The 12905-nt window shown below is 38.4% G+C and overlaps 1 protein-coding gene across 1 annotated transcript; it reads left to right on the plus strand.

Annotated features, from left to right (window-relative positions):
* Positions 1–160: 160 nt before the first annotated feature.
* LOC306903972 (deubiquitinase DESI2-like) lies at positions 161–11414 on the plus strand (the record flags this gene model as incomplete). Its single annotated transcript, XM_079473543.1, has 7 exons — positions 161–357; positions 1215–1351; positions 2431–2526; positions 8001–8073; positions 10661–10754; positions 10842–10983; positions 11172–11414. The coding sequence occupies exons 1-7, from the start codon at positions 294–296 to the stop codon at positions 11412–11414; spliced, it is 849 nt and encodes a 282-aa protein (XP_079329669.1). The 5' UTR covers positions 161–293.
* Positions 11415–12905: the final 1491 nt, after the last annotated feature.

Below are 12905 nucleotides of genomic sequence, written 5' to 3' on the forward strand. Positions count from 1 at the left end.
GAACTTTAAAGAATGTGCATAGTACAATTATGTCAATTGAGAAACAAAGATTGAAAACCCCACCAGGAACTCATTACTGATACTATTAACATTAAACAGGATATCTAATAACATGAAACTTGATATTTATCAATCTAAGTCTCATCAGTTCATAGCTGTAGGTGTTTCGGAGGTGTCCGCTAGGGGGCGGTGGTGGCAGCGGGGTGTTTGAGTATCACTAGAGGAAGCAAGCGGAGTTCCGCACGCTTATGGAGATTTGCACCGCAGAATAAAAGTGAAACTTTTTGGACACCATGAACGGATCGGCGCACAGCACCCCGAAAGTTTTAGATATTAATCTGAAAAGAGGTCCGGCTGGTAAGTTTAGTTCTCTTAGATTTCTACTGCACTATGGGAGCAGAGTTTAGCCCGGCGTTTCGGTTCGTTGTTGGTGCTTCGGCCCGCGGCAGCCCGGCTCGGTGATACAAACTGAATTCTGGGCCTTACTGGGTTTTGCCGATATCAGATTTGTGGGATATTATCTGATGTGTAAGAGAAAGTTCGGCCCACGTCACAACCTTCAGCATTATGGACACACACGTAACCAGATTAGAGTCACCTTTATACGACCCTTTTGCACTTTAAGATGTCATTGGAGGCTCTCCCGAGTCACGGCTTTGGTTCTGATCCACTAGTGTGATTTTTGAGGCATGTTGACTTTGATTAAACAGTTATATAATGTTTGTGTGTGTGACCTCTGCTCGAGCGTTGGACTGGGCTGTTGTGATGCAGCTCTTTTCCAGCATGGACTTTGATCTGTGATTAAAATTACTGTAATACCTGCTGATAGAATTAAACAATAGAAATGTTTAAAATTGTCTCCAGTTCTAATGGATTTAAAATATATTTAGGAATTGCACATCCAATTCCTCTCTGTGAGTCTACTGGGGATGTTTTGGGTTGTGTTAGTGGGAACCAATAAAGAACATGAACTCCTACTGAAATAGGAGCTGAAACACACTACATACTAGAACTGTGTAATTGTATTAATAATATTACATTTTATCTCCTCAAAGTAAAATGACATCTACAGATTGTTCACCTTTTTGCTGATATAACATTATAGCTGCAGACATATTTCTCTGTATATCTTAGTCGCATTAAGCAAAGCACAGTTTAATTATTTAAGTAGTCCTGTCAGGAGTAATGCATAATGTCCTTTCTGTCTCTCTCAGGTCTGGGGTTTAATATAGTAGGTGGTGTAGACCAGCAGTATATAATGAACGACAGTGGAATCTATGTGGCAAAAATCAAAGAAAACGGAGCGGCTGCGCATGACGGACGTCTGCAGGAGGGAGACAAAATTATCGCGGTAAAACCAAAGTGCTTTACAAAGTGTACTAATTATACTAATGCTCGACTACAAAAGTTTGATCTCTGCCACTTCAGTGTACAGAACAACTAAATGTGAGCGATGATAAGTTTAGTTTACAATACTTGTTGTGTTTTTGTGGATGACCACATTCTATGACCCTTGAAATAATGTTACTGCTTTAACATTACACACTGTGTTTATGTGACTGTATTACCAGAAAAAGAATAGATTTTATCGATTTGTCCGGTAGGGGTTTAAAATAGGTCAGCTCTCCTTTTTGTACCATTGTATTTTATGCTTTTGGTCCACTTTTAAGGTTTTAGCAAGGTGTTTAGCACCAAGCATGCATTTAGTATAACTTAACTATGTTGCAATGACCACTTAGAGCTTAAAGGGATAAAATTTTTTATCATTTACTCATTTTCATGTCATTTCAAACCTTTATGAAGAAAAAGAAAATATTCTAAGAACGTTGGTAACCAAACAATATTGGTTTTATTGGTTTCCTTTGTATAGACACACAAGCACTTAGACATTTCTCAAAATATCTTCTTTTGTGTTGTACAGAAGAATCAAATACAGGTTTTAATGTGAAGATGAATAAATTATGTCAGTATTTTTATCTTTGAGCTATATATTTACATGAACCATTTTTTGTACACACAGTATTTAATGCATGCATTCTTTGTCGCATTATGGTTGGGTTCAATATAGTGATTGTATTCTTCATTAAACTTTTTGAGTGTTCCAAAGCATAAAATGATCAGGGACAGTTCCCTGAATCCTTACTTTTTGTTTAAAACCAATAGTAATTAGCCATTTTATCTCATGATGTTCAAAATAATTGTATTAATCCTGCCTACAATGAACACCACATATAATTGTAACATAAATGTGTTGGTCAGGTGTTCATTGTTGTGACAGTTTTGAGTTTTATTTAATTTTTTTTAGTGACAGCTAGGTACATTTGGTTTTGTTAAGTACTTCGCCTCAAACGTCTGTCTACTAAATTCAAAGAAGGTGAAGGTTTTAACATTCCTCTTCATGATTGATGTGTTCCTGGTTGTTTTGTAAAGGTAAACGGGCTGAAGTTGGAGAATTTATCCCATAGTGCAGCGGTGGAGCTGTTTCGGGCTGCAGGGGAAGATGTGCAGCTCTGTGTACAGCAACGAGTAAGTAGTACCAATGAATTTAAATGTGATCAGAATGTAAATAATGAAGAGTTTAGCTCAAATAATAAATGAATAGATCTACTAACCCTGATCTTCTGTTATTTGTTTTTAGTGTCTCTCCCAACAGAACGGCCCCTTTCACTCTCAGAGTGACAGCGATTCTTCACCTTCTTTCAACACACAGACAATGATCACTTTCTTCGCCTCAGCAGCACTAGCAGCGGTTATAGGTTTCATCGCTTACAAACGGTTCAGAGGGCCACGGAGCCCCTTTTAACCCATCACATTTTACAGACTTTAAAGACTTTGTACCTTCTGCTTACGGCCCCAGACTTGACAGGGAGCGCAAATGAAAACCCTGTAAATAAAAGCAGAAGTCCACATGCAGACTTTCTTTAATTTTTATACCATTGCTATGATGACAGCTAGCTACGCATGTTCATTTGGTTTGGTGTTAATCATTTACCCAGAATCCCCACCGTTCTGTATCAGTTAGATGACATTGCATTGTGAAATTAGATCATTGTTTTAGGGAAGCACGGTGTTGGGATCAACAGCATCTGAAATGATAATCTTGACTGAAAGAGAGACAAAAGGTGGCAGATTGAGACCAAGGTGGAGCTGTACTTCTGGGAAGAGTCTTTTTTCCCATCGTATGCATCCAGCCACTCCTGAGGACTGGCATGAGCATGTGGTGTACTATTAGACCGTCTAAGATCCTCTCAGGTGTCCGCTTGTACAAGAGTATGTTTGAAAGGGATGAAGTAATGCATGATGTGGGTTAGTTTCTCACTCACACATCCACGTTCAGACGTGTAGTATGTATTGTGTGACTGTGGGAGGCGGGATTGTTGAGTTTGTTTTTGTCAGCAGCGCTTGGCCCTGGATGTGCTGCGTATCCTTAGAGAAAAAACCAAATGTGGCTCTTGTTTGAATTCACAATCTAAATGAGAATATGATTATTTGTTGATATTGAAAATGGCTTTTGTTTCTAGAATGGTCTCGTCTTGATATTGTATCTCGCACACTAATGTTTTTGGAGCCATAAACCTCCATCAATCTGAACGTGTTCTTGCCTTGCCACGTCTCTGTGATGCCCCCTGTCTCCAGGTAATTGCTTTGTTAGGGGCTTTACCTCTGTGCTTGCTTGTAGTATATATTCATTAACTGACACAAGTGTGTATTTGTGTTATCATGCTGGTTCTGCAGATCTCTGTTTATAAAGCCAATCTATATTCATGAAATGCTCATCATTCACAAATCACTATTAAACAATGTTGGATTCACATGCGTTATGCATTGAATAAAAATATGTTGAGAGAAGGTTTGAGCTGATGTTGACTTTAACTGTAAGTAACTAGATGCTGTAGGTGATGTAATGAATTTTATTGATGTCATCAAAGAACTATGCAATGAATCATGTCGTGCCTCTTCATTTGCATTTAAGCAATCTCAAAGACTTTAAAAACAGAATAGTTTGGTCAAACTAGTTCAGTGTGAAATAAAATGTATGTGATACAAACTTTAAACAACTTGCAAGTCATTGAGTACCGTCGCTGTTTGGTTTCATAGCATTCTTTAAAATATCATCTTTTGTGTTCTGCGAAAAGAAAGTCATTCAGATTTAAAATGACAAGATCGTGAGGACATGATGTTTAAGAGAATATGGTTGGAAGACTGAGCAATAGTTCAAGGTGCCAATTGCCATTATTTGAGAAAGAAAATGCAATCCTGACAAAATAATCCACTTTTAACGTGAGCTTCGTCCTCAAAAAAATAATGAAAGAAAATGCAATCCAAATGGTGAAAGCTTAATGAATGTGACCATGTTTTGCAAAGTATCACCAGATCCAGTTTAGGTTACCATATAACTTTTTCTTTGCTGTAGTCAGCGGAGGCTGAACTTTTTGGGGACTGGGACGTAACTGCAGCTTTATAGAGCGATTTGTTTACCTTCAGGCTAGTGATGGTCAGGCCATGTATATCATTGCCCTGATCCTTAACTGTCCTCTACTTCCCCCTACAGGATTTCACGAAGCTAAACTCAGAAGAGAGAAAAAAATCACATACTTTGGATCATTTTCATATCTGATCTATTATACTGGTCTTATATGTCATAAAAACACAATAGTACTGACCACACGCAGCAAATTTCATATATAAAAGATGCTTCTTTAATTTATGATGCATAACACATGACTCTAAATTAGTAATGTTTAGACCTTCGATTTTTTTAAATGTTAAGAAAAATGTAAAGGAAAAATTTAGCTTTCACAAATATTTATGTGCTCATGGATATATAAGTCAGATATTTAGGATAACGTGCTGGCTAAGTAGATGAACTGCTGCTTGTCTATCTAAATGCTCTCTGGCTGGTAGTGAAATCATGCTGGCAAATGAGTATCGGGATGTGCATGTTTCAGAGTCTATGTTATTGTGTGTACTACTGAGTGTGTGTTAGATCTCAGAAATCAATACACTCAAGCAGCAGTGTTTGAATGCACTTAAGATGCAGGGGGGAGAAGAGAGATAATGCAGATAATGCACTTCCTGTCTGTGGAATGTACATTGCACTAAATCACACGGTTGGGATAGAATCAGCAATGATGGTGGCGTCCTTATGGTTAAAAAATGTGGTTGTTTGAAATAAACTATTTGTTGCTTACAAAAAGGTTGTAAGAAACAATTGCTGCACCACTAAAAGTAAATCACGTGTGTTGTAGAAATAATAGTACGTTATGGCATTTGTGCTTATGAGCAAGGTGTCCAATTTTGCACCACCTGATTTTTTCAGCCTGTCTGTGGAACAACACTTTAATGTAAACAAAAATGCATACTCATATACACTAAAATGTTATTGTACTCAAATGCATGAGATTTCTGAAGATCGGTAATGCATGCGTAACAGAAAGTGGATACTAGATTGAGTACAGTCCAACTCTGCAATTTTCCTCACAATCAGTCATCTGTGATTAATATTGAACATAGAAAAGGACTGACAGCATCACAATTTTTATAGATTTCACAGAGAGTTATACCATTAAAGCTCTCTTTGCCTTCCTCCCCTCTCTTCCTTATGCTTTTTCACCAATACAGCCATCGGGGAGTGATGCAGCTCAGATGATTGACACATACATTTACATCAGTACCAAAAAAACGGACTAAAAATCTTACAGTTGCTAAAGGATATATCAGTGTGACCTGTGTGATATCTAGCCCCTGTAGTATGTGAAATAATGTCTGCATGGCATCAAGACACCCAAAGTTGATCATTTAAGAGCGAAGAATGCTGTTTATCACATTCCCCACCCTGAAATAACGCATCCCCCTCGCCCGTTATAACGCTCAGCGCGGATAGAGGGGGATGATGGGATCGCGCTGCGTCCAGCCCACGATGATGTAATAAATTCACGCACCGGTGATTCAAGAGCACACAAACCTCGCCTGGATCACGCTCACGGCACGGTGATGACATTCTCTTTACCGTGAGCCGTGTTAAGGTATTTTACTCCTGCGCGGAGAAACCGTAGAGCATCCCATCTCGGCGCGCCTCGATGAGGATAAATCTCAGGACTGCGGCGCTGATGGCTGTTGCGCTCGGGACTGCACCAAGCTCCGGTAATATCAGCTGCGACCCCTGCGCTCGGCCGACCGGCGAGATCCGTGCAACGGATGTACACGAGAACGCGCGCTTCATTACAGTGACTGTATATATGGAATGTCGGTCATCATAACGGGAATTCGGGTTCCTCGAATCGGTGCGGATTTGAATGACAGGCAGCATCCGAGAGCCCTTTAAGGACTGTCAAACCACATATGAAGAAACAATATTCGGTGCCTGTCATAATTTCAGTACCGGAGACTGAGCACATTTGCATCCGGGGGCCACAAGTGCCTGTTTTCTTTCACCAGATTGACCATAAATGGAAACTGATGCCCTGTTGCCTTCCGTGTCTACCTCTTCCACCCTAATTCCTCCTCTAGTGACCCGTGTAGACCAGCAAACCAGGACATAACGTCTTACTAAATGACTCTTTCATTAGAAAATGACAGGAGCGGATGATTCATGTTGTTCTTTGCTCCGGTTTACTGTATTTTCACCAACACGTTCTGGATCGGAAACTGCCGTAGCGCTGATCTGGTGCTAGGGTGCGCGAGGGGCAGCTGTCTCGGGAGCAATAAACGCCCGTTATTTCAAGGGATTAAAGGCGCTTTATTTTAAGGGATTTCTCAGGATCACATGATGGCAAATGAACCCGTTATCCTCAACGTGTATGACATGGTAAGCTCAGCGACTCTTTCATCGTGTTTTTTTAACCATTTAAAGCCTACTTTACCAACACCCCCGGTCCTCTCGTGTCAAACATGTAAAACAATGCTGAGATTAAGCAATATGAAAACCATATCTGGGTGATGGCCCGGTGAAAATGGATTTGAGCTGATGTTTAGAACTCCGAGAGGGCCATGTGAACAGCTGTTAATTCTGGTTAATGTCCCATGATGCATTGCTGCAAGAGAGGTTTATAGAGAGGGCTATAAGGGGACAGGACAGACACCCAAATCTACTCTTAAGAGCATGGTTTATGGCATGACTCTTCTTCTAGTACACTCTTTAGTAAGAAATAAAAACTCATGATTTCACATTTAGGTGCTTGTTGGGTAGAAACTGTTTTTAGAAACTCCCTAATAATACACCCAGATACACTCCACATTAAACCCTAGTGTACGAAGAGGCGTGAATGTATTAGTCTGTGTACACTAATTCGTGTTATTTTATTCCTGAAGGGCAGATGGTGCGCCTTTTTTTTGGCCACAGACACTCATTCTTGCTATTCACTCTCCATTCCACTTTAAAGTTGAGTAGGTGTAAAGTGGCATTTCAGCTTTGATGTGTATATCAGTTTTGTGCAAAAATTACAAATGAAACTCACGGTTTCTTTACACTTCAGATAAAACAATAGTATCACAAGGTAAACCGTGGTCTACTTCTGCTACTTAGATGCTTCTACTTGATATTCTGAGAGTACATATAAAGCCCTGTGGATGTGTGTTTGCATTATTGTCTCATTTTTAATGCCCACTTAAAGGTCTCTTACCTAGACCACTTTGGAAAACGTAAACAACGGTGATCCAACGCTGGTCCAGAAGAACTTTGTGTTTCCGATTTTGTACACACAAATGATTGAACAAAATACAACCAACAGAAATTGCTTATAACATAATCAAAACATTAAAGAAATAACTATAATAAAACACGAAATAAGACAAATGAAACCATGCTTCTGGACCAGAGTTTACATCTGGTAAAGTGTTCTTATATACTGTACACACATCAAACAGGGATGTAAAGATCTGTCAAGTATACTTGAAATAATTGTGTACATATAATAAATGTCATCTACCTTTAAATAATGTCAGCTATAATGCAACAATAAATATTGTATCATCATTTTTTATCTTTCTTTCTCATTTAGTACTGGATAAATGAATACACGTCAACTCTGGGTATTGGGGTCTTCCACTCAGGAATTGAGATCTACGGCAGAGGTATGATGATGGGCACCTTACCCCTGATTGCTCTGCAGTAATGTGTCACTGTAAAAACTACTTGTCTGCCAAATGAAAAAATGTAAATGTAAAAATGTAGATGGCAAGTAGAGTGCCGTGCATTCAGTGACGGAACATAACAAATGAAGAAAGATTGTGTGGCTACTCAGTAGGGCCTGTAAACTGTCATAAAGTGACCAAGAACATGCACAATCATCCCTGTTTTAATTTTTCAATTTAAGTGTGCTTTATTGGCATGACAAAATGTACATTCGTAGTGCAAGTATGTATACAATTGAAAAGAAAGATAATTATAGTAAAGTGTGATGTATGTAGTGCAACTTAAAGTAGTTTATAATATATGTAAATATATAAAAACTGAAAAAGAGTATTGTTTAAACAAATATTTACAAACGCAAAATATACATTTAAGCAGCAGAATAAAGGGATATAATATTATAATGTTAATAATGTTATTTACATATATTGGAAACATCAGGTCAGTGACTGGCAGACACATATTGTGCATTCAGCATTCCTTGTGTTCTCCCAACAGATATAAAGCTCATTTGTTTCATCCTCTGGCTGTATTTATGTTGTTCATATTTTTTTGTATATATTCTTCAAATACTTTGTGTACTGAATACATTTGTAGGTAATGCTGTAATTCTCTTATGTTGTTAATATGTGTTATATAGCAATAAAAAACATCCATGTTTCACAGATACACTATAGGCTCAGAGATTGCACAATAGGCTCATTTGACTGCATTTGTACTTGATCTCAGACTGGAACGACTCCGAATTTTATACCACAACAGCAGTAGTGCCACTCTGATTTATTTGTTAACATAATTACTGTGACTGATACACTTACATTTAGCAGACGCTTTTATCCAAAGCGGCTTACCATTTCAAAGGCAATCAATAACTTATAATGATTATCATCGTCAATTAATCTAGGCCATGTCCTAGGACCCTGTCATTAAGCCTCTTATCAAGAAACCAAATTTAGACCCCAATGAACTAGAAAACTATAGACAGATTTCTAATCTCCCACCAGTCTAACATACTAGAAAAAGTAGTGTCTACTCAGCTGTGCTCTTTCTTACAAAAAATTACACACGAAATATTTCGGTCAGGCATTAGACTGCATCATAGTACTGATACTGCAATCGTTAAAATTACAAACAACCTGCTTATAGCATCAAAGGTTACATCTCACTCCTAGTCCTGCTTGACTTTGACTGCTGGGTTCGATTCTGTAGACCATAACATACTTTTAGATCGCAAACACAATTATTCAGGGACAGGCTTCAGATCTTACTTATCAGACAGACATCAATTTGTCCATTTAAATGGGGAATCAAATCTAATGCAAGTAAATCAAATCTAATGCAAGTAAATAATGGTTTCCTCAGGGATCGGTTTTAGGACCCTTTCCTATTCTCCATATACATGCTGTCCCGTGGAAACATTATTAGAAAACATGGAATTAGCTTCCACTGATAGGCAGATAACACTCCGCTATACATCTCATCAAGACCAGATCATTCCTTCAGGCTATCCAAACTGGCAGAGTGCATCGAAGATATAAAACATTGGATGACTTGTAAGTTCCTTATTTCAGTTTTATTCTAATTTAAAAGATTACTTATCGGACCAAAGACACAGACGCAGAAAGGTTTGACAAGATTATAACCTGCAAATTAAGGGCTGCACTGTTAAACTACAGTTAAGGACCTAGGCGTTATATTATACAGCGACCTGTCATTTTGAAATCACATCTCAGATGTCACAAAAACAGCCTTCTTCCACCTTAGAAATGTTGCCAAATTACGAAATATTTGATAAACAAACTACAGTTAGTTCAGAAAGCAGCTTCCAAAATTCTAACTAGGTCCAGTAAATGTGATCACATAACCCCAATGTTATCAACCCTTGACTGGCTACCCATTAAGTATCGTATTGACTTTAAAGTGCTTTTAATTACTTATAAAGCCTTAAACGGTTTAGGCCCACCTACTAACAGAGCTTCTATCACACAACCTATCGCGCTCTCTAAGATCTCAAAACTCTGGACTTTTGATAACACCTAGAATAACTAAATCCACCAAAGGGGTTGAACTTTCTCATACGTAGCACCTAAACTCTGGAATAGCCTTCCCGACAATATTTAAATCTAGATTAAAGGCACATCTTTTCAGCCAAGCCTTCACTTACTGCATAATATGCTCAACAAACCACCGGGAGACTGACCCTATTGGATATTATTTACTAGAATAATCTTGCTTGTTGTATAAACACCATGTACTGTGCTGTGTTTGACCTTCTTTGTGTTTTTCAGTTTTTGTTATTGTCTCCTGTAATGCTGCTTTGGAACAATGCACATTGTGAAAAGCGCTATATAAATAAAATTGAATTAATGATCAAGAATAACTTCTTTATTTATTTTGTCTTGGTATCAACCTTTCACAGTCTTGGTTTTGGTCTTAACACACTTGGTCTTGGTTTGCAAAGCAAAAGCTGCCTGACATACTGTAATACACACAAACTATATTTTAATGGCTGCCGTTTCTTCCTTTTAGAGTTTGCATATGGGGGTCATCCATACCCTTTCAGTGGCATTTTCGAGATCAGTCCTGGAAGTGCCTCAGAACTGGGCGAGACTTTCAAATTCAAGTGAGCTTTACACATGCATACAAATGCAAATAGACACATATGGCCAATTAAAATGACCCTTACGTGTCTGTCCTGTCTCCTCTACAGAGAGGCTATAGCTCTAGGTACGACAGACTTCGCAGAGGAGGACATTGATAAGATAATGGAGGAGTTGGGGAAGGAGTTCAAGGGAAACGCCTATCACCTGATGCACAAAAACTGCAACCACTTCTCTTCCTCGCTTTCAGAGGTCAGTTTTCTCCCATGTTTGATCTTTGTCTTTTACACGTATATTGGCAGACCAGTATTCCTCAGTTGGCAGAGCAAGGCATTAACAGTATAAAGGTCTTTCTTCATTCTATCCCACAATCGTGTACAGTGTACATAACATGATCAGTTAATCTTTCTTCTATACATTTTCTCTCTCTCTCTCTGTAGTTGCTGTGTGGTAAAGAGATCCCCCGCTGGGTGAATCGTTTGGCATATTTAAGCTCCTGTATTCCGTTCCTCCAGAGTTGTCTACCCAAAGAGTGGCTCACGCCCGCTGCTCTTCAGAGTCACATCAGCATGGGCCTTCGGAAAGAGAACACACACTCACACTTACACGAGTCCAGTGACGATGAACCCTCAGAGGCTGGACAGCCTGGAACATCACACAACTGCAGACACACACGTGTGTGACCTTGCAAACAATTTTTTATGAATATACACACAGCATTACACTTATATGATCACACATAATGACTGCTGATCCTGCTGCTACAGCGCCTCCTATTGGACAGGATAAACTGGACCTTGTCTATGGGGAAATCAAAGTCATTTTTCTTGGAGCCACCAGGGATTTAAAAACAACTTGTAATTGTACTTTTGAATATCTGAAGTTTTAGAACTATTTGATTTTTAATATGGTTTTAAAACTGTGTTCGCCATTTAGTCGTGTAAGCTGTTCCTTCTGAAGGTGAATGGGTGTCACAGTTGACTGCCCCCTGCTGGTGTTTTACAGCACTACAGGAACCTTCTTTACAACACTTTCAGTAGTGGTACTGTATCCATTTCTATCAGTCCTTTAGACTTTTAATTACATGTCTGGATCTTCTCCGGATTTAGCAGTTTTACTGTGTATTCAATTATTTTCTATGTTGCAGAGAAATGGGACAATATTCACTTCGTGTTGTTCTTTATTGAACAGCACACCTTCTGCAAAATAACTCAAATTCCTAAATTTTCCCCTCAATATCATTATTAACATCATAGAGATTAAAAAGATTTAGTTTCCCCAAAATGGGTCATTATTTGTGAGTAAATTAGGACAGATTATGATAGTAAATTAACCTCATATGATGTCAAACTTTCGACACCATGCTTTTGACTTTAGTCTTTGTTTGCAATGTCATATTTCCTTCTTGTCTTCGATTCTACTGTTTATATGCTATTATAGTGCAAGGTTTTTATGGTGTGCTTTCCATACATTTATGGATTTATACTAATCAGGAATCACACACGTTGGAAAATTCAGCCTTATTACTGTAAGCCATCGATATGCTCAAGCGAAACAAAAGCATCTTGTTCAGTCGTCAAGAACACAAAGGGGGCAATTGTAAGGGTGAAGCTGGGGGTGGGTGCGAAAGTGTGGGTGTGGTCTGCACATTAAGTTAGCATCTGTACTGTATTGCTGTGATTAAATGCTATGCCTAAGTGAGAGTGCAGAGGTGCTAACTGGTGGGGTGATTAAATGGTTGTTTCTTTTGCCTTGAGTTTCTCAAGAGCAGACTGAACAGATTAATGTGCTGTTGTCCATCTACACCACACTAACAATACAACTTATTTCCCTACGTCTCCTAATGTAAAAATTGAAATCCTTTGCCACATATTTTACTATTGTGATATGATAATCTAATATATTTCTGAATTGAATTGCATATTCGAAAAAGTAGGACTAGACTGAAATTATGCATTATTAATTCAGTGCATTGTACTAGTGTTTGTTGATTCCAGAATAGATGGATTTGTGAAAAGTTCAGATGAAGCTGTTACATCTTAATTAAAGATATTTCACATTAAACCAATCTTATTGATAATGCCAGCCAAAAATTGTAGATCACACATTTTGTAATGTTTTGCGATTTTATGTTTCTCTCTTTGAGTGTAGAAGCTCGTGTTCCCTGTGTTTCT

The sequence above is a fragment of the Barbatula barbatula genome (genome assembly GCF_947034865.1).
Source record: "Barbatula barbatula genome assembly, chromosome: 14".
In the NCBI taxonomy this organism is placed as follows: Eukaryota; Metazoa; Chordata; class Actinopteri; order Cypriniformes; family Nemacheilidae; genus Barbatula; species Barbatula barbatula.